This window comes from Zalophus californianus, chromosome 14 (genome assembly GCF_009762305.2).
Source record: "Zalophus californianus isolate mZalCal1 chromosome 14, mZalCal1.pri.v2, whole genome shotgun sequence".
Classification (NCBI taxonomy): domain Eukaryota; kingdom Metazoa; phylum Chordata; class Mammalia; order Carnivora; family Otariidae; genus Zalophus; species Zalophus californianus.
The window spans coordinates 80,833,266-80,855,971 of NC_045608.1; the positions used below are offsets into that span (position 1 = coordinate 80,833,266).

Consider the following 22,706-nt stretch of genomic DNA (forward strand, 5'->3'; position numbering starts at 1 on the left):
ACACTACAAGCATGTCTGCTCTCACCACTTCTATTCTGTACTAGATGTTCTCGCCAGTACAATAAAGGTACCCAGATGGGAACAGAAAAATGTAAAACTATTGCAGATGACATGATCTTGAAAATGTAGAAATTCCAGTGAGCACCAGAATTAATAATGGACTTTAGCAAGACGGCAAGATCAACACACAAAAATCAACTGAATTTCTCTACATTAGCAATGAACACTCAGAAACTGACATAAAAAATAGCATTTATACCAGCATCAAAAAATAGGAAATACAGAAAAATGAGGTGCAAGACCCATACACTGAAAACTACAAAACACTGCTGAGAGAAACGAAAGAAAATTTAAATAAATGGAGATATATCCCACATTCAAAGGTTAAAAGACTCGATATTGTCAAGATGTCAGCTCTCTGCATGTGGATCTATAGAGTCAATGTCACCCCAATCAAAAAGTGAAAATAATTATCACTACTAACTACAGGTAGATAAAGCTGGATACAGCTCCAAGAATCCAAAAGAAAAACCATTATACAGGAAAATTAAGAGAGGCGCACTGGCGTTCCCCAACACCACGTCCAGTTTCAGTGATTCCTGGGATGGCCCCACGGACTCTGCACCTTGTCGTACCCGTGACTCAGATTTATGGCAGTGAGAGGGTACAAAGCACAATCAGCAATGGCAAAAGGAACCTGGGGCAGAGCCCAGAGGAACCAGGAACGAGTTTCCAAGAGGCCTCTCCCCGGGGAGTCACGTGGCACGTGCTGAGGTTCCCCCAGCCATGAGCTGAAACCACACATTCAACCACCCTGTGCAGGGAAGCCTTGCGATGTGAACTCTGTGAGCCTCAGTGAAGTTCAAAGGAGACAAACAATCAAAACAAAACAAAACAATCAAATAAAAAAAAGAGAGAATTCACATTACATGGAAATGAACTCTTCTCTTCAGGAAACGCATCAAACCCGGCAGTGTGGGTTCCAGCAGGACTTCCGGACGATGAGCACATCCCAGGCCTTGACCAGAACACGGCAGGGGACCAAGACAGAGAAGGAGGAGAGCAGAGGGGCAAGTACTGGCTGGGAGGGGGACGCGCCCCTGGGTACAGTGGCCCGCTACCTGCGTGCAGGGCAGCCGGGAAGAGGCCCTGTCCCTGGGACAGAGACAACAGGCTTCGGGTTACCAGTCCTTTCTTTTCAGAAGTCTGGTTCTCGCTGGGGCGGGACCGCTTCCGGCAGCCGCTAACAGCCACTCAAGCTGTTCAGTGCTGTGCCCGTCTCCGTCCCCCGGCCCCTCACTCCGAGTTTACCCACAACTGCCCCCGCATCACCACCTCCTGCCCGACGCCCTCTGACACCTCCTACACAGCTCCCTGACACAGCAGGCAGGAAGACCCTCTGAACACCGAAACGCAGGTCACACTGCCGCCCGACTGCGCTCAAGCCCCTTCAGAGGTTTTGTACTAAAAGCCAAATTCCCCATGGTGGCCTTCGAGGCCCCAGGACTTCTGGCCCCTGCTCCGCTCCACATTGCTCCAGAAGCTGATCCCTTACCCCCCAGGCCTCCTAATCCTCCACCTGCCCTGCCCCATACAGGCCTCCTGGTCCATTCCTTGAGTTTGCCCTCCACATTCAGTCAGGGTGAGTCTGAGAAGTCCCCCTCTATTAGCCTCTCTCTCTCTCTCTCTCACATGCACACACACACATACACACACACACAGCACACACTCATTCACACACACACTCCCTCATGCTCACACCCTTCCACACACACTCATGTACACCTGACTCCGCAGGCCACCTCCGAAGTCTCACCTCACGGTGTCACGCCTAGACTGATACAACTATTTTCCCCACTGATCCTTAACTCAGCTGTTGAAATCATCTTCAACATCTCCCTCTGATAACTTACAGTCAAGTGTGCAGGCCAAGACAACCACCTTTTATGCCGAGTTGATAAAGGAGCCTTAAAACACCCGAGTCCCAGAGAAGGCGCCCCTCTGCTTACAGCTGCATCTGGATGCTCCCGACTGGACTTTAAATCAGAGTTTACAGCGCCCTCCCAGGCCGCCAGAAGCAAGGTGCCTTCACTACTCCTCTAGCACCCTCCTCCACAAAAGGGGGATGTAATCGACCTTCGCGGAGTAAAGCATGCAAAATCCACTATTACAACGAAGGCTAACGGAGCATGAAGGAAAAGAGAGTTGATGCCACGTCAACTAAAAAACGGTTTTGTACTTCAGAAGGATTGCAAATCTGATGTCCATTTATTTAGAGCTGACAGAAATTACTAAGAGACGCTCCCTGGCAAACCTGTTTAAAAATATAAAGCAAAATAGGATGCGTTACCTTTTTGTCTTGATTTCAGAACTCCAAAGAGTCTGCTCTTGAGCTTTTCTGGTTTACCACTGTTAAAAGCCCTGACAATTGAGATGAAAATCCAGCATCTCTTGGCTTACAGAGAGCTCTCTTGAAGAGAGGACCTCGGTGAATCGTCACCGTGATGCATGTCCCATTTTACAGCTGGGGAAACCAAGGTCCAGAGACTCGTCTAAGCTCTTAAGGTTGGATGGTCATGGTGCTGGAACCAAAACCTCGTCCAACCTTCCCCTAGCCTTATAAAGCTTCTATAAATCTGAATGTGTTTTATCTGTTTCATTAGCAAAGCCTTCCCCTGTGGCTTTGTTCTACGTGTAGTACATGAGTTGCCCAATGAGCAAAAAAGCAAATGGCTACTTACTTCGAAAGTACTAACTTCAAGATCTTCAAATTTTCCCGAAAGTGACATTCCTGCACAGTTCACAAGCATGTCTACTGGGCCCAGTTTCTCCTGTGCCTGGAAAAATTTATCAGAGCAGGCGTTAAGAAAAAGAAGAGAAGAATCAATTTTGTAGCAAATCAATGCCAATAAATAAAGTCTATACAACTATTAAGGCTACAGAGATGATTTATCAGTTCCAAGGCACACACCAAAATGGGAAGAGCCAACTGAAAGGCAAGCGAATTAATTCCAATTAGCCCAACCTCTTACTTGTTTTATGACATTCTCTACTTGGCTGTAGTCTTGAGATACGTCAACTGATATACAAAGCACCACCTGTTAGGAAGAGAAAAAAAAAAAATGATCAAAGCCACGCAGGTGTCTAAAAGTATTTTTTAAAGAATTTTTTTAATGTAAAGACAATTCTTGCCAAAAGCTAGGAAGTCTGTTTTTGTAGGCACAGACTGCATTGTTGGAAATCTGCTGACAGCGCAATTGTAGAGCCTAATTTTCTTGGCAGTTTTCACAGAAAACTCTCTTGTGCAAATGCAAAAACATGTCTTAAGAAATGTTGGTCAAAGTACACATTTTCAGGCATAAAATAAAAAAGTTCTGGGGGGGTCTCATGTACAGCATGGTGACTACCAATAGGAATACTATATTGCATACTTGAAATCCACTAAGGGAGTAGATCTTAACTGTTCTCAACACACACACACAAAATAACTGTGTGAGGTGATGGGTGTATTAATCAACTTGAGGTGGTGAGCATTTCACGATGGAAATGTGGATCAAATCATCACACTGTGCCCCTTAAACACATTACAATTTTTGTCAGTTATACCTCAGTAAAGCTGGAAATGGAAAGGAAAAGAAATGTAAAAAGCCCCTCTTGGAACGCCTCTAATCCATAGTGACCGAGAGCAGGTCTGAGATCCCGTGCGGCCAGATGTTGGGGGAGGCCTGGACCACAAGGAGGCACGTGGAACTCTAGGAGCAGGGACATGCTCTGTGTCTGGATTTCAGGGCTGCTTTTACACGTGTACGTATGTGTCAAAAGCCATCAAACTGTACTCTTTACATGGATGTGGTTTACCGGACATCAATTATAGCTCTGGGCGTTAAAAAGAATGCATAAATTACATAAGGAATAAATGAAGCATACATAAATTGTATCTCAAGTTGTTAACATCTTAGGTCGTTAAAAATAAAAACAATAAATCTAATAAATAAACTTAAAAAAATACTCCCCTTGGAGCAATCCTAGAGCTCTGACAGCCCTACCGGGACTCCGTAGTGTCAGGTGGAATAGAGAGATAAGCAAACAATACCTACTCACAAAAGCCACCTTAGCTTGAGTCCCTGCTCAGCGCCTGAGCCGGGTGGTCTTTCAAGGCCAAGGGTCGATCGGGGCCTGTGGGAGCTTGAGGTCCCCAACTCTGGACTGACCGGCCACTCACAGGGGTCAGCAAAGCAAGCCACAGAGCCCACCCGGCCCAAACCTGGCCACGCTCAGGGGTTCAGAGCACAGAGGTGGCAGGAAGAGCCCAGCCCGTGCTGGCCACGGGTAACAATTCCTTTCAGTCTTTGGAAAGGAAGAAGGAAGGAAGGGAAGAAGGAAGGAGGAGGGGGGGAAAAGCACATATTTCCGTGCTTACTTTGATAGAAATTTATAAAATAGCAGTTCAGAATACTAACGGGGACTAACAATGAGCTATTGTTTTAATTTCCTTTTTTGGATCATGTTTTCAAATCTAGAGCTTAGCCTCTGACATTGGAATGTTCTATGTGCCAAGGGCGGGGAGGGGTCGCAGAGAGAAGCAGAAAGGCATTTCTCGACTTCTCCATCTTTCCATGAGTTCTTCTGGGTGGAGACTGGCCGCCAAGCTAGGGGGCAGACAGAATGGGTGCGCACAGGAGGGCATGTCCACATCCACACACGCACCCGCGTGTGGCTGCAAGTCGAAGGGGGTGCGGTGTGGTGGAAGGAGTGGGCGCAGGCTTGGCAGGCCTGGCTTCCAACGCTGCCCCTTCATTCACTAGCTGGGCAGAACCCGCTCCAGGAAGGGTGTCAGAAGTGAGTGAGGACAAAGGTCCCTTCCAGCTCTGAGAAGATACGATGTGGGGAATAAAGCCACGCCGTGAGAGGTGATTGCCTTAGAATCTGATGCGGCAGGCAGGAAGTCTTATTTGAGGCAGGAAGGAACCCTATCCGAATGATCTAAATTCCCAAGAAAAGGAAATGGCCCCCTTCACAAATGTAACCTGGAATATTCCAGAGGAGCAGCCCTTGGGTTTTATTCCTGTGACAGGGATTTTTATATGAGTCTTTTTATACAGTATTAGATCATTTACTATAAATAAAAGCTATCCCATAGACAAGTAAAATTAAAAAAAAAAAAAAGGGTTCACAAATCACCAGGAAAAAAGTGTCCATGGGGCACTGCTTGTGCTAAGCTGTGCAGCAAACCCCTTCTGTGCCGGCAGAAGGAGCGAGCTCCGTCTCTGGCCCAGGCCAGGCCTGCCTATCTTCCATTCCCCGATGCAGATGACAGGAACTTGCCGCATGACCTACAGCCTTCTGACGGCAGAGGTGGGGGCAGAAGTCACAGTGAAGAAGTCCAGGGCACAGAGATGGTGCTGACAGCAGGCCTGGCCTTCAGCCAGGAGCATGCGAGCTCCGTGGTTTTACATGATACTTCTTTCTCTGTCAGAACTTACACGAATATGAAAAAAAAAAATGGGGAGATTTGCCAAGCTGGCAGCTTTCCAATGTTCACGGCTTCAGAGAAGGGGGCACAGAAGCCAGGGTACTGGAGAAAACCTCACATGTGTACACAAGGAGACATGGACGAGGACCTCTACCCGCGCACAGAGCGCCAAAGCAGAGGACCCGCCGACAGCCCACGCACGGGGAAAGGACTGCATACACTGTGGGCACCTGAGACTCTGCCACAGCAGTTACAAAAACTCAGGCCGATTTATTTTTCTTGACATGGAAAGATCTCTAACATATTTTGGAGGGGAAAAAGAGGCAATTAAAACTACAGTGAGGGGAACCTGGGTGGCTCAGTCGGTTAGGCGTCTGACTCTTGCTTTCAGCTCAGGATCTTGGGGTGGTGGGATGGAGCCCTGCACTGGGCTCCACGCTCGCTTGGCATGGAGTCTCCTTGAGATTCTTTCCCTTACCCTCCCCCACCACTCCTCCCCCCGTGCTCGGGCACTCTCTTTCTCAAATAAATAAATAAATAAAACCTTTTAAAAAAATAATTAGGGGTGCCTGGGTGGCTCAGTCGTTAAGAGTCTGCCTTCAGCTCGGGTCATGATCCCAGGGTCCTGGGATTGAGCCCCACATCGGGCTCCCTGCTCGGCGGGAAGCCTGCTTCTCCCTCTCCCCCTGCTTGTGTTCCTGCTGTCGCGATTTCTCTCTCTGTCAAATAAATAAATAAAATCTTTAAAAAAAAAAAGTTAAGTTGAAGAACTGAACTGCCTCGTTTAAAAAAAAATTAAAAAATTAAAAGAGAAATTACAGTGAAATATCATTTAAAACCCATCCGAAAAGCAAAAATTAGAAAGCCTGCCAATACCAAGTATTGGCAAGGATGTGGGGCAGTGAGAGGCACCGAGCACTACTGGTGGGCATGTACCCATTCTGGCGTAGCTGAAGATGCGTGTGTGCTGAAACTATACCTCCACACTTCCATTTTCAGACACGTGCGCGCAGAGACATGCGGAAAAACTTTAGTAACAGCAAAAAATAAAATTAACCAAAAAACTGGAAACAAAATTTCCACCAACAGTAGGACTGATGAACAAGAGGTCTTCTATATATATCCAGGAAAATGCTATCCAGCAGTAGAAAAATGAATAAACTATGACTTTACGCAGCAACACAGAGGAATCTCAAAAACAGCATCCAGTGAAGAGATCAAGTTGCACAAAAATACCTAAAGAATGATGTCCTACAAATCTAGAGAGACAGAAAGTAGATTAGTGATTGCCTGGGGCTGTGGGGGTTGGGAGGAAGTGGGGAGTGACAAGCTCCAGACTTTCTTTACAGGATGACGGAAAGGTTCTAAAACCGATTCTGGTGCTGGTTGAGCAACTCTGTGGCTAAGCCAAACGCCACTGAGCTGTACACTTCAAATCGGTGAGTTGAATGGTATGTGAAGTATGCCTCGAGAAGGCTGACAAAAAAAATAAGAATGATACCATAAAGTTCAAAGAGAAGCAGAAATAAACAGTATATTATTTAGGGTCATATGCACCATCTAGTCAAATTATAAAGAAAAGCAAAGGACGAATCAACATGAAAATCAGGTTGAGGGTTGCCTCTAGGAATGAGACCGGAGGATATGGGCAGCTGATATGGGCTCCCAGGGGGGCTTCAGGGGCCCTAGTAAATCTCATTTCTTAAGCTCAGTGATGAGTGTCATAGTAACTTGTTATTATGTTTTATACTGAAATATACATATATGTATACACACACCGTTTTATTCATCCAAAATGCCATAACCCCCCCAAAAAATGTAGTACCCCTTTCCCCTTAAGTGTTTGTATGAAGTTACCTTAAATAAATAACTGAAATAAAATCATCTTCTAGAAAAACATTATTTGATCATTGGTAGGTGGAAGTCAAAGTCTGTACATTTTTGGCAATAACCTGAACTCACAGACAATTTAAATGATTTCGCCTTTTTAAAAAAACAGTCTAATACGTATTTTAATCAGGAAAACCTACAGGTTTTACATGAACTATTCACAGTTGAAATAACCCTTTACTTCCCTTTACACAGCTGTGCTGATTAGTACAGAAAATGTATCATGAAGACTGATCATACCTGTTTATCATTAATAGAGTGTTTTTCAATTTCTTTCTTTGCCTGCAGCAGCTTGTCCTGAAAGCAACGGAGAACAATTAGTTCTGGTGATTGTCTTTTGTCTGCTTGCTTGTTTAAATGGGGGCAAGAAAGCAATTACTTGTGTAAGTATTTATTAAAGTCTAGAAAACACGCAAGACCGCACCTATATTGCATCATTATGGGCCACAGTCTATGAAAGAAAGAAGCTGTGAAGTTATGCTCAGCTATGATTAAGTGATAGCAAGGGTTTTCTGAAAGATAACGGAAAAATAAATGAACTGCAAAATCCCAATTAGCAGTACTCATTGCTGATGGGCACCATCTCACTGCTAATAAATGTTTTGATCTGACATTATTTAGTTGTGACATAAAACAAGAACCACCACATTGCCGTGCAATGCTTCCCAAACTTCAGGGTTCGTGTGATTCCACGTCAAGAGTGCTTTCCTAAGAGCTGTCCAATATTTTCCTCCTCTCCCATAAAAGCAAATATAGTAAAAATCACCTTTTAGATAGATTGAGAAAACCTAATCCTGGCTACTTTCGAGAATAATCTCGAGACAAGCAAAGCCACCCTGTAACTGAGAGATTCTTCCAAGGTCTCAATTTTGTTTGCTTGACTCATTTTTCAAGAAGAGAGATATATCAGTTTACAGTTCTTAATTTGTTCTAAAAGTTGTAATTTAAAAACATCAGGACAGCTAGGGAAGAACAAAAAAGGAAAGGAATCTTTCGGAAAGACACGTGGGTGTTCTGAACGTGGATGTGTCTATAATAAAATAATATTCTATTAATAAAGACACACACAACTTGCCTTTGTCAAAATTGGAATAAACAATTATATTAGAAAATAAAGAATTTCTGGAAGCCAGAAGGCTCGTCTGCTCATTCACGTCTAGCAATGCAAGGACCCACAGAAAGAGCTTCTGAGCACCTGAAACTTGGGACCACCCCTGGTTCCTTTTCATCTATCTTGTATCAAATATCAGCACTGTTTAAATTTCACATAATGCCATTTTATTAAAGTTATGTTTTCTGGATGCCTGGGTGGCTCAGTCACTTAAGTGTCTGCCTTTGGCTCAGGTCATGATCCCAAGGTCAGGGGATTGAGTCCCGTATCGGACTCCCTGCTCGGCAGGGAGTCTACTTCTCCCTCCGCCCCTCTGCCCCACTTGTGCTCTCTCCCGCACAAAAATAAATAAATAAAATCTTTAATCAAACAAAATAAAGTGACGTTTTCCTTCCCGTCAAGTGGCTTTGATGCCAAAGCGAATTCATTGTTAGAGATGTCAGGACACAAATGAGAGGAGGTAGCAATTCTGCCTTTCTTGATTTTAAGAAATCATGAACATCAAAGCCTAATTCTGTACCAATATTTAAACATTTCCCCCCAAGGCCCTCCCTGGCAGCTGTGCACCCCCACCTGAGTGGTTGGTCACGCCACTGTTGCCCTCCTTTGACACATGTGAATCCAAAGTCCCCAAGCAATGATGCCACGCTGGTGTCCGCATCCTTCCATCAACCCTCCCCTCGTGTCTTCATTCCACAACTCTTGTTGTGTTTTGAGCACCTGCTGGGAGTCAAGCATGATGCCAGGCATGGAACAGTGGCAGGCGGCCCATAACACAGGCATGGCGGCTTCCCCCCCCCCCACCACCCCACCTCCCTGGAGCCAGAGGACTCCATAACTGTTCGTGTGAATCCAGCGTCATTGCTTTGGCTGTGGAAACAACTTTGTCAAGAATAACAGACCCTGCAGGGGGAAAAAAAAAAAAAGAAAAACAGACCTTGTGTTGACTTGACACAGAAAAACACTGTTTTGCTATAGTGCTGGGGAGAAGCAAGATTCCCCTGTGGAGTCTGGGTTTCATTAGAGATGTACATCATCTCGATAATAAGCAAATTACAGAGAGACACCCGCACGTCTTTCAGGGCTCGGCTATCAGCTCGGCCATCAGCTCTGCCTTCTGCCGGCAGGTGGACGCCCTCCCTGGCTCCCTGCGGCCTCTCCCATCTCCACGGGCAGTGCCTCTGATGTTGCCTAACAGTTGTCGAAACTAAATAAATATTTGTGGAACTGGCCTGACTTCAACCAAGAAGTCTTTGCCCCGAATATGAGAAATAACCAGTGGTTCAAAAATCACACCTGGAACCTGAGATACGAGCCATTTCTCACACAGGTTCCTGAATCCCAGGACATGCGCACCGCCTCTCTGGCTAATCCAAAGCCGAGTAAGTACATAACAACACACCCAGAAGACTTACCTCATTTCGTGCCACCAGAGTTATAAACGCTCCTTGTTTATAGCACTCGATAGCAATACACTTTCCAATGCCACTGGAGCCTCCCGTAACCTAAAAGCAAAAATAAAATCTTCTTAGCTCTTGAAATTGCCCTGCGGCGGGAAGTTTATTTAAAACAACTACGATGAGCTCTAAAACCCAATCTACAAGAATCAGATTTTTAGCTCTTGTAGTTTCTTCGTCCCAGACTTAATGAAGGAAGTGCAGGCAGGAAAGATGTTACTGTCAGCGGGTCCTGCTGCCGATTGTTTTCGGTACTGAACTATATAAACTGCACACCTATATTTTTCTGCATTCACTGGAAGGAAAGTGCCCTATAAATTGAGCTAATAAATAATACATTAGTCTACCTCTGGTTCCAAATTCAAATGAACTTATTTCCTTACTGCCTATCTCTTACATGACTCTCTGCACAAGAGATGCAAAGAAGAGCTACCTGCATAGGTCTAATATTTTACATGACAGATCCAATATTTTACATGTATTATAAAAGAAATACATGATCACATGGAAATATTAAAAGGCGCAGTTTTCCTTCTTGTACTCTTCTGCCCCTCACAATCAAGCTCAGCCCTACTGGCTGTCTTTGAGGTCCACGCTCCCTCCAAACACAGGGACTTTGCACATTCTATTTCCCTGCCAGCAATGCTCTTCCCCGCTCTTTTCATCCAGCTGGCACCCATTCACCCATTAAATCTCAGCTCAGGGGCACCTGGGTGGCTAGGTCAGTTGAGCACCTGACTCGGTTTCAGCTTAGGTCATGATCTCATGGGTTGCGGGATCCAGCCCTGCTTTGCGAGGCTCCGTGCTCAGCGGGGAGTCTGCTTTGAGATTCTCTCCTTCTGCCTGTCCCCGCCCCCCAAATAAATAAATCTTAAAAAAATAAATAAATCTCAGCTCAAACATCACTTCCTCAGGAAAACCTTCACTGACTGCCCCTTCCCTAACCTCAACCCACTTTCAGCACCGCATCCTTTTTCCTTTACTTTATGGCACTCACATACTCAAACAGCCATGCATTTATTTGTGTGATTACTGGATTCACGACCATCTCTCCTATCACTGCCTCACACATGCCATAAAAATACCAACTCCATTTCTGCTCCCACAACATTCCCAACACTTAGCACAATGCCTGCATATAGGAAGGACTCAACAGATACTTAACTTCGTAAGGCAATATTATCTTTCCAGTCATTTTTCCTATGCAAATTATATAATATGGGGCAAGAGAGTGGGGGCCCAGGGTTAGCAGGTGAAGGAAGTGGGGAAATATCAGAGAGGCATCTGACCTTACACGGTATCATATCCTACTTTAAAAATATATATATCTGGACACCTGGGTGGCTCAGTTGGTTGGGTGTCTGCCTTCAGCTCAGGTCATGATCCCAGGGGCCTGGGATCAAGTCCCACATTGGGCTCCTTGCTCAGTGGGGAGCTTGCTTCTCCCTCTGCCTGCCACTCCCCCTGCTTGTGTGCTCTCTCTCTGACAAATAAATAAATAAAACCTTTAAAAAAAATAGAATAGAATAAAAAATACATATCAAAATATGTCAAAAAACTAAAAGGCTTCACTATATTACATTAAGGAGCTGTATTAAAACCTAGTTGACAATGTCCCTGTAACAGACATTAGGATTATTTCAACTATTTTACTGTTGGATAAATCATGCTGTAGTGAACATCCTTGACCCCATCTCAATGATTTTAAAATTATCATGAAGCCACTCCTATACAATGTACCAATCTCCATGGATGCTTAGGCTCCCCTACTTTTCTTTAGCCCCAAGTCCTCACCATTGAAGAGACTTCCTTGGCAGATAATTAACCAATTATCTCCAGAAGGTTACTGTAAAAATCTACCTGCTGCCCCAGCTAACAGATGCCTCTGAGGAGCTCTTTGCTGCTGAGATATTTCACGGGCGGCCTTGGCTTTTTAATTCTCACCAGACATTCCAATTCCATAGTAATTAACAGGCCCCTGGCCATGACATGATGGTGTTGCTACTGCCTCGATGTCCCTCCACCCAACATCCCCTGCATACCTACCTATCCAAATCCTATCTCGCCTGCAGAGGCCAGCTCGAACGTCCCCTCCTGCTCCAGGAAGCTTTCCTGACTCTGTTACTCACTCCTGTCCTTTGCCTATCACCTTCCACTCTGTGTACACGCCTTTGCTCCCTGACCAGACTGCAAGCTCCTGGAGGACGAGCACCAAGTCCAATTTATCTCCCCCACTCTGAGCACAGAACCTGGCATAAGCAGTTGCTAAGTAAGTACTCAGCCTACATTAATTTGCAGGAATGGTGCATGGTACCATTTCTCCGAAAAATACAATTCCAAAAAAAAAATTGGAAGTAAAGTCTCCCTATTTGTTATCCGATAAGTTAATGGAAGTTGAAGTTACGAGGTTACTGAGAAAATGTACAAGTATTATTGCTGTGATTGCTGTCCTTTTTCTAGACTGTGATAGGTCACCTAGCACAGCCAAGAGACTGCTCAACCTGATCATCACTTCTAAGTTTATTCCATAAGAGCAAGGGTAAGACTTCAATCTTTCGGTTCTAGCTCGTGAGAAACTAACCTTCTAAGGAAGCTAATGCTTAGAAGGTATCTAAGACTATACATCAGCCAAGTCTAGGCTGTGTTATTCTGAATGGTAGAACACCATGGAAGAGATGGCTGAGAAAGTGGGAAATGAGAATGGAGTCGCCTGACAATTGGTAAACTGGGCCCAGATGTGGGACACTAAAGATAACCTAATTTCCTTTCCTTATCACTGCGTCTTAATGATTCAATGCAAAATATTATTTAAATGTTACTATCTCTTTCATCACATCATACACCTCTTATTGAGGGCAAGAGACAGGGCAGTTTGTGGCAAGAACTGTTCCCAGCCATCTCCAAAAAGGAAGGACCTGATTTTCCAGTTCTCCCCAAGTCGACTAAACAGATTTTTAAAGCTAAGTACATATCCTGTAAAACTTGTGCTGCTTTATCACTGTCATTAGGGAGATAACACTAGTGTATGCGAACTGTTCTAAATAGAAAGCAATAAATAATTGTGACCTAAGTCTGTTCATGCTTTCACATAAGCAGACATTCTAAATGTTAGCTCCCTCTCCTACCACCACCTGGTCCGGTCCTAACAAATCTCAAGAAAAAGAATGGTGCTTTCCCTCGTCTTGTGACATTAAAAAAGAAGACAGATGGTGACATCATGTAAATTATTCATGTCATCCTCACATTACTTATAGTGGCATATTAAAATGGGATGGTGAAAATAAGAAATTTTCTTAGTTTACCCCAACAGACTTATTATCTTACTGGTGGCCTGCGGCACAATGAAGCTGGAAGGACTGGAGTCAAGGTTAAGTGAAACTCTCTTATAAAATACCCAATCGAAATGCTCATTCCTGCTTTTGGCTTTATGTTTCCTTCCAAGTTACGCTTTGCAAACGTAACTTCTGCAAGATTCCAACTTTTAAAGCCATGCTTCTGAGGCACAAGTTCTCTTGGAGACGTGACACTTTCAGAATTTGGCCTCATTGTAAAGTTTGGCTTCTCTCGCTCTCTTCTGAAATGAATTTACACTAACCTCATCTACCTTGCACATCAGGAATTGCAGGAGTTGGAGACATACTAATATTTTTACAAAGGGCAAGGTAAAGAAAAATACATTTTCTCATTGCAAATGCTTGTCCAGATTTAAAGCCCACTAAAATAAACGAGCAGCCCAGCCCAGACAGCTCGGTGGGGAGGCTCCATCTCAGCTGAGACACGCATATGTCACCTCTGGCAGGATTTGTGCTGCCAGCTTGGTAGCCAACTCTCCTTATTCAATAACCTCCCACCTCAGTGTGCCTCGGGGTTGTGAGATCCAAATAAGAAAACCGATGAGAAAGCCACAGCAAGTGGCGAAGTGCTGGGCGCAGGTGAGGAGGCATTCTCTCTCAGTGGAAGGAAGGTGCCGCCACCTGCAGAAAAGGGACACTGGCTTCCGGTAAGAAACGCACCAAACCCATCCGCACCTCCTTCATCCCTGATACACTAGCAGGTCGCTGAGTTCGTCCATCTGCCCCTGAAATGATGGCAGAGCTCGGCACTGAAACAGCAATCAGCCGACCCCGGGCTGAACTCCGACAGACCAGCAGCGTAGACCGGACAGAAGCGTCCCCGACACCGCTCAGCCCAGGACCGCCAGCCCCCTGGGTTCGGGGCGGTTCCCCCTCCCCGCCCACCGCCCACCGCCCACCGCCCACCGCCCCAGGTGAGTCACTTCCTGGATTCCTCTGGCAACTGCTTTCTGTCACTCGCACAGGCCGTCGTCCCTTTCCGAGCTGCCTCGGGGGGTCCCGGCGGCTGGGACCCCTTCTCTGCCGCTCGCCTCCCCGCGACCCGGCCGGAACCGTGCGCCTCGCCTTGCGCAGCCACCGACCGCGGTGTCCTTGGCAAACTTTCTCAGCCTCTCCGTTCCTCAGTTGACTCATCGGAAAACCGAGCGCAAAAATATCCACATCCCACGGATGCCCCGGGGATTAACGAGCGGCTCCCGAGGCACCGGGCACCCCGGGACCCCGCTCTCCGGCCCCGCGGAGGGCCAGCTGCGGCGGAGGGCGGGTCCCCGCAGCCCCCCGCAGGGACGGGGCCGGGCCGCGCGGCGGCAGGTGGCCCTCGACGGAGAAAGGGACGCCGGCGGCTGGGCCTCGGTCGCGGGCCGGCGCGCCAGGGGGCGGGCTCGGGGCGGCCGAGCGGGCCGGGCGGCGGCGGCAGCGGCACAGCAACAGGAGGCCACTCACCACCACATGCGCCCCGGGCAGGGCGAGGGGCTTGGGGCTGATGAGCGGTGACACCATGTAGAGCAGCAGCACGAACGCCACGAGGAAGGCGGCCGCCAGCAGCAGCATCGCTCGGCGGGGCCGGGCCGGGCCGGGCCGGGCCGGGCGGGCGGGCGCGCGGGGCTCGGCGGCGCGGCGATCACGCGCGGCCGCGCGCAGCAGGAGCCGCTGTTTGGGTTCGCGGCCGGCGCGGGGCGGGGCGGCGGCCGGAGGGGAAGAGGCGGAGCCGGCCGAGGGCGCGACCGCGGCGGGGCGGTGCTTCCCGGAGGCGGGGGCCTGGGGGCCTGGGGGCCGGGGGCTGGGAGCCGGGGGCCTGTGCCCGAGCTCCGGGACGCAACCCGCGACCTCCCGGGGGACGGGGTGTCCCCGAGCGCCCTCCCGAAGGGCCGGGGGACGCTCCGGGGTGGGGTCGGCGTGCCTCTTAGGCCCGCGGAGGCCGGTTTGCAGGCCTCCCAAAGCTGCGTCTGGGGGTGGGAGCCGCTGGGGCCCGGGTTCCGCCCTCGCGCCGGGCGGCCTCCGGAACCGGGGGGCGCGATCCCGGGCGCTCGGAGCCGCGGCGTGGGGCTCGGCAGCCCCTGTCGCACTGTGCGAGCCCTGAGATCAAGCCGACGTCCCGGCTCCATGTCGGGCCTTCTCGGCGTCCTCAGAACTTGGTCACAGCCCACTGTCGCGTTTCAGAGGACCGGGAAAGCCTTACCGTGGAGTTTAAAAAGCCACTCTGATCGAATTTCCTTGAGCTTAAGAGTTCATCTCCTTTCCCAAGGCTGCGTTCAAAGCAAAACAAAACAAAAACAGCTTTGTTGAGATCTAATTCACATTCCATACAATTCACCGATTTAAGGCGCATAATAAACGGTTTTTAGTATAGTCACAGACTCCGACCACCACCACCGCATTCAATTTTAGGACATTTAGTTACACACACACCCCTAAGATATCTCGCACCCATCAGGAGCCACTCCCCGATTCCTCCGAACACCCCTCCCCCGCCCCCCAGTCCTAGGCTATCACCCCTCTTTCTGTCTCTGTAGATTTGCCTAAGCCGGTTATTTCACATAAATGGAATTCTGCAATATGCAGCCCTTTCTGTCAGGCTTATTTCGTATTGTTTTCGAGGTTCACCCATGTTGTACAATACTACAGTACTTCATTCTTTGTATCACCAACTTGTATTCCCTTGTATGAATATATACCACATTTCATGTACCGACATATAGGCTGTTTTCCATTTGGGGACTATTAGGAATTCTGCTGTGAACATTCGTGTACAAGATTTTGTGTGGACATATGCTTTCCTTTTAGAAGCATTTAGAGTGGCTGGATCTACGGTAACTCTATGTTTAACCAGAGCTGCCAGATGTTTCCCAAAGCAGCCACATCATTTTCCAAACCCTCCCACAATGTATGAGGTTCCGGTTTCTCCACATCCGCACCAACACTTGTTATCATCTGTCTTTTTAATTATAGCCTTTCTAGGGGGTGTGACATTTCACTGTGGTTTTGATTTGCATAAGCTACATAGATTTTTTTTTTCTTAAAGATTTTATTTATTAATTTGACAGAGACAGAGAGAGCAGGAACACAAGCAGCGGGAGTGGGAGAGGGAGAGCAGGCTTCCCGCCGAGGAGGGAGCCCTATGTGGGACTCGATCCCAGGACCCTGGGATCATGACCTGAGCTGAAGGCAGACGCTTAACCACTGAGCCATCCAGGCTTACTTGCTTTTCCTTTCTGTTGTTGTTTTTAGAAATATGAAAGAACTCAGGGGCAAAGGAATTGATCTAATTTTTTCTTCTTTCTTAGTTTATTGCCCAGAGTTAGGCAAATGACAAGGTTTGACGGCACAGTCCCCAAGACTTCTGACACCAATTACAAATTTGGAGGTTCCCCCCAAAATGAAAAAAAAATTAAAAATTAAAAACAAATTTGGGGGATTCCCAAACTACCTTCACTTTTGATAATTCTCTGGGAGGCCTCACAGAACCCACAGAGAGCTGTTACTCTCATGGTTGTGGTTCACAACAAAGTCGGCTAAGGGAAGAAGTACAGAGGGCAAAGTATGGAGGCCTCCACATGCAAAGCTCCAGTTGCTGCCTCCCATGGAGGCAGGACGTGTGACCCTCCCAGCATGGGTGTGTGATAGTAGCATGGAGTATTGCAAACCAGGGAAGCTCATTTGGTGTCCAGAGTGTTTATTGGAGCTTCCATTATGTAGGCATGATTGACTGCACATTTGGCTGAACTCAGTCTTCAGGTCAACTGATGATGCATGATACAACTTTCCACCTAAATCACATGGTTGGTCTTTTTGGCATGATCAGCCCCACCTCAAAGAACTAGGCTGAACCTAGCGTTCCTTCCAGATTGGCCTGCCCTCATCTAAACAAAGGCACTTCTATCAGGTATGGCACAGATTACCTCCAAGAAGCCAAAGACAAAGGCTAGACCTTCTCTTCAGGCAAGCCCAAATTCTTGACTATACAGGCCATTCCCTGGCCTTTATCCAAAGCTCTCCTACAGCAAAACAAATATATGCCCTAACATTTGGAGGAGGCAGGGTAGAGTAGGAAGCTCTTAACTCAATTTCCCAATAGATGTGACCAACAATATCAGTAGTACAATCTTACTGATAAGACGGTGCCAGTGTTATACCACATCACAAGATGGGCAGTAGACATAACCTGAAAAATGAGTCAAAAGATAGTGGCATATCACTGGAATGTCACTCAGTCATCAACAACCGGTCCAGCTCATCATCACATCACATGTCTCCCAAAGCAATCCCACTCAGCTTTGCAGGTTTCCATTCAACTCTATCAGTTTCTAGAAACAGGAGTGCTCTCCATCCCCTAAGACATCTGGTATACCTGAGCTGTCATAGGAGACAATATCATCTCTTGCTCTGAGCCTCCTTCAAGGTGTTAATGTAACACTGGATTTTACTTGTTGCATAGCCCATTTATTTGTTCTTTTACCCTCAGCTACTATTTCTCCTTCTCTCTATTTGTGACTTATTTTTACTCAGACTTTCTCCCGTTGGAAGGAACGCTAGGTTCAGCCTAGTTCTATGCTGTTCCAGATTCCTAGCACTGCTACTAGTTGAGCAAAAGCCTCCCCCTTGGTCCATTCCCATTCACATAGGGTAAGGTGACACAAGTACACAACCTGTGGGCTTTCTCAACCGCCAGGCAACACAACTGCATTCGCTATCAATCCCAATTTCATCAGATGGAGTGAAAGCATAACCGTGCCCCACATCAATGTCTTGGAATTCTAGTATAAAGGTTTAAAAATATAGTTACAGTTTCTTGCTTGGGGATCATCCTTGATTCTAGCACCTGCATTTGAAGCCCCGATCCTTGGAATCACTGAGTCAGGGAGAAAAATAAGTTGAGTCAATGTGGAGAAAAAAAAGCCAAAGATATGGTCATCCCGTCTTCTCTCCATGGGAAGAACTGCACTGTCATACCAGCATTCTCCCTCACCCCTCTCCAGATTCCCCAGAAAGAGAAATCTATCGGAGTGAGCAACACACTCATGAAGACGTAGAAGTCAGCCCTTCATGCCTTTATCTCTCTCTCTCCCCCATTTTATTTTATTTTTTAAAACATTTATTTATTCATTCCAGAAAGAGAGAGAAAGAGCAGGGGTGGGGAGAGGGGCAGAGGAAGAGAGAAACTTAAAAAGATTTGCTCTGAGTGTGGAGCCTGCCGAGGGGCTCAACCTCATCAAACTGAGATCAGGCCCTGAGCTGAAACCAAGACTCAGACGCTTTACTGACTGCGCCACCCAGTCACCCCTCCCTCCCCCATTTCAGACAACAAATGTTTCAATTGCCTGTTCCAATTCTCTGTTAGACCTTTACTCAAGATGATATGCAACATGATTCATCCATCTGTTGTGATATCTCTTTGCCCATTGTTGGACACTGTGGGCTGTAAAGTGTGTTCCTTGGTCTGAAGAAATGGAATTAGTGGTCCAAATTAGTGCAATATCTTCTAGTCCAGTCCTTTTATAGTATTTTGAACATTTGCACCTACCTCTAGGCATGCAAAACCCAGTCCAGAGTGTGTCTCTTCCTGTCAAAACCCATTTGTAACCTTCCAGGGCTACCAGCATCTGTCCAAGCACCAGCTCTGTGTTGGGCCTCTGCCCCACAGCCATCTGCAGCCTCTGTCATTTTTGGTGGTCCATAAAAAGGTTCTTATTGGCACTTTGTGCTCCAGAGGGTACAAAAGGACAACGTTTAGATTCATCCCATCTCTGCATTGCTGCACCCCACCCCCCCATATCCATTCATGTCATGGACTCAGGTGGCCACCTCAAATCTGTACAACAGGATATCCACCTGCTGGTTCCAATCACCTCCCAGTCCTAAAAGGAGGTTCTTCTAATGAACAGTGACATACCCTACTTCAGTGTACCCCTTGAATGCCCATAGTGATTTCCATAGGGCAGTGCCCCCTACAGCATCCCTTTAATAGAGGCAAGTTTTCCATTGCTCTTCTACTTAACCACATGGCTAGGACATTAGCCATTGCCCATGAGTTGGTTCAAAACCCAAACATAAGGATCACACCATGTAATTCAGTGCACTGAACTGATTTGTTTTTGTCTTCTTCTATCAGAGTGGCAGACTCCAAACACCATGTGATCTAATCACCTTGAAACTGACATCTGTAGACCAAGCAGCTCTTTTTTGGTTCATAGAGAGCTGTTCCTAGGGCACTGCCCAGGTGGCTACAGGTCCAGCAATTTCTCTGGTCGTTCCAAAGTCAGCCCTAGGGGAAAAAATTCTACCTGTTTATGAACATGCGTGTACCTCCCTTGTCCCCTGGTACCATGTTCCGCAAAACCAGTTCCATTTTATCATGGAACTCTTCTAGGCATTGCTTTTTCCATGAGAGTGTTTCTTTGACATCACCTGAGACATTATGTTTATTTGAGGTTTCCAGATTATTTTATGTCCTTCAGTCATTGGGCGGTTTCAATTAATGTCCAGTGGCAAGCTAGTAATTGCCTGTGAAATGGAAATCCTCTGTCTAAAATCTCAGCAGTCATTGATAGGTGATGCTAACAGCCTTTTGCCATAAGCACCAGTCTGAGTAAGGATCCTAGGACTTCTTTCTAGTGGCATTAGTAGTAATATTTCCAGATGTGGAATATGCACCCCCAAAATCCAAATAAACCAACCAGACCCTGGTCTTACAGCATGTTTTATCTACCAGGTATCCCATACTGTTTAAAATAAACAACCGGGCCGCCTGGGTGGCTCAGTCGTTAAGCATGTGCCTTTGGCTCAGGTCATGATCCCAGGGTCCTGGGATCGAGCCCCACATCGGGCTCCCTGCTCCGCGGGAAGCCTGCTTCTCCCTCTCTCACTCCCCCTGCTTGTGTTTCCTCTCTTGCTGTGTCTCTCTGTCAAATAAATAAACAAAATCTTAAAATAAATAAAATAAATAAAATAAAATAAACCACCTGTGTGGGCTTGGGCAATGTTGCTGGTTCCCACTTAAGAGGGTCAATCAGTCTTGCCTGAAGGACAGATTTGCCTGCCTTCCATTTTACAAGACTAGGTAGAGGAAACTCTCCCCAGTCAGACACAAAATCCAGCCCCATAGGACATTCACATAAAGGAGATGCCAGCACTTCACATAGAGTCTGTTCAAACGTCCCACATTTCATCCAGACTTTCACCTAATCCCATCAACACCTGCAGCTCCGTATCCTCCCAGCCCAACTGCGGTTCCTGTTAGAACTTCACCAACAGGTTTTAGAACCATCTAAATGTCCATCAGTGGATGAATGAGTAAAGACAATGTGGTAAAAATATATACAATGAAATATTAGTTGGCCTTTAAAAACAAGGAAATCCCGCCATTTGTGATAACATGAATGAACCTGGGAACATTATGCTAAGTGACTATAGAAAGATTTCACAGAAATACAGACAAATATTGCATAATCTTACTTATATGTGGGATCGTTAAAAAAAAAGTGAAACTCACAGGAACAGGGAGCAAAATAGTGGTTACTGGAGACTGGGCATTGATGGGGAGGAGAGAAGAAAAGAAAAAGAAAAGAAAAGAGAAAAAAGAAAGAAAGAAAGAAAGAAAGAAAGAAAGAAAGAAAGAAAGAAAGAAAGAAAGAAAGAAAGAGAAAGAAAGAAAGAAAGAAAAGAGAGAGAGAGAAAGAAAGAAAGAAAGAAAGAGAAAGAAAGAAAGAAAGAAAGAAAGAAGAGAAAGAAAGAAAAAAGAAAGAAAGAAAGAAAGAAAAGAAAGGAAGGAAGGAAGGAAGGAAGGAAAGGAAGGAAGGAAGAAAGAAAAGAAAGAAAGAAAGAGAAAGAAAGAAAGGAAAAAGGAAAATAGAATATCAATTTCCAGAGGCTGGGAGGAAGGGTAGCATGGAGAGTTATTGTTTAATGGGTACAGAGATTCAGTTTTGCAAGATGAAAAGAATTCTGGAGGCCAAGGTCATGATGTTTGCACAACAATATGAGTATACTCAATGCTACTGAGCTGTTGACTTTAAAAAATGATTAAGATAGTAAATTTCATGTCATGTGTATTTTATTATAATTGACATTTCCCGCCACTGGATATACTGTTTAATATGCTTCTATCAAAAGCCCAGCAAGATTTTTTGTAGATATAGGCAAGAGTATTCTAAAATTTATATGTAAAGGTAAAGAAACAAGAATAGCTAAAACTTTTTTGTAAAAAGAATAGATGGGGCATCTGGGTGGCTCAGTCGGTTGACCATTCAACTCTTGACTTTGGCTCAGGTCCTGGACTCAGGGTCCTGGGATCGAGCCCTGTGTTGGGCTCTGCGCTCAGCAAGGAGTGTGCTTATCTCTCTACCTCTGCTCCCCTACCATCACACGTGATCATGCACTCTCTCTCTCTCTCTCTCTCTCTCAAATAAGTAAGTAAGTAAATAAATAAATAAAATCTTTTTAAAAAGAAGAATAGAGTTCAAGGAATCAGTCTACTTGATTTTCAAGACTTATTATATAGCTATAGTAATGAAGGCTGGGTGGAATTGGCAGAAGGACAGATACATAGATCGATGGGACCCAGAAGCAGACCCACACAAATATACCACACTGATTTTTTACAAAGGTGAAAAAGAATTTTTTTTTAAAGATTTTATTTATTTATTTGACAGAGAGAGACACAGCAAGAGAGGGAACACAAGCAGGGGGAGTGGGAGAGGGAGAAGCAGGCTTCCCGCCAAGCAGGGAGCCCGATGCGGGGCTCGATCCCAGGACCCCGGGATCCTGACCCGAGCCGAAGGCAGACGCCTAACGACTGAGCCACCCAGGCACCCCTGAAAAGAAATTTAATGGAGGGAAAGGTAGCCTTTTTAATAAATGGTGCTGGGACAATTGGGCATCTATAGACAAAAAGATGAACCTCAACCTGAACATTCCACCTTCCACAAAAATTAATTCAGATGGCATAATAGTTAATTTTATACATCAATATAACTAGACCATACTGTTTTGTCAAACAGTATTCTGCGTTTTTCTGCAAGAGTGTGTATAGTGAGATAAACATTTAAATCAGTAGACTGAATAAAGCAGATTGGCCTTCCCAGTGTGGGTGGGTCCCAACCAATCTGTTGAAGGCCTACCCAAGGCTGACCCTCCACCACGTAACAGAGAATTATTTCTGCCTGCTGGCCTTTGAACTGGAACATCGGCTTTTTTTCTTGCCTTTGGACTTGAGTTGAAATCTTGGCTCTTTTCCAGGCCTGCAGCTTGCCAACTCACCTGTAGATCTTGGAACTTGACAGCTTCCAGAATCATGTAAGCCAATTCCTTAAAATCAATCAGTCAACCAATCAATTTTCCATTGGTTCTGTTTCTGGAGAGCCCTGACTAATGCAGAAGGAATCATGGACATAAATGTAAAACTATAAAACCGTTAGAAAAAAAAC

General features: G+C 46.1%; 1 protein-coding gene across 1 annotated transcript in view; it reads right to left on the reverse strand.

Annotated features, from left to right (window-relative positions):
* Window positions 1–14,886, reverse strand: part of KDSR (3-ketodihydrosphingosine reductase) — a 38,964-nt gene extending 24,078 nt beyond the window's left edge. Inside the window, 5 exon segments of the mRNA XM_027576023.2 lie at window positions 2,742–2,837; window positions 3,033–3,098; window positions 7,604–7,660; window positions 9,890–9,979; window positions 14,728–14,886. Of these exon segments, the coding sequence (XP_027431824.2) occupies window positions 2,742–2,837; window positions 3,033–3,098; window positions 7,604–7,660; window positions 9,890–9,979; window positions 14,728–14,835 (417 nt within the window). The 5' untranslated portion in view covers window positions 14,836–14,886.
* Window positions 14,887–22,706: the final 7,820 nt, after the last annotated feature.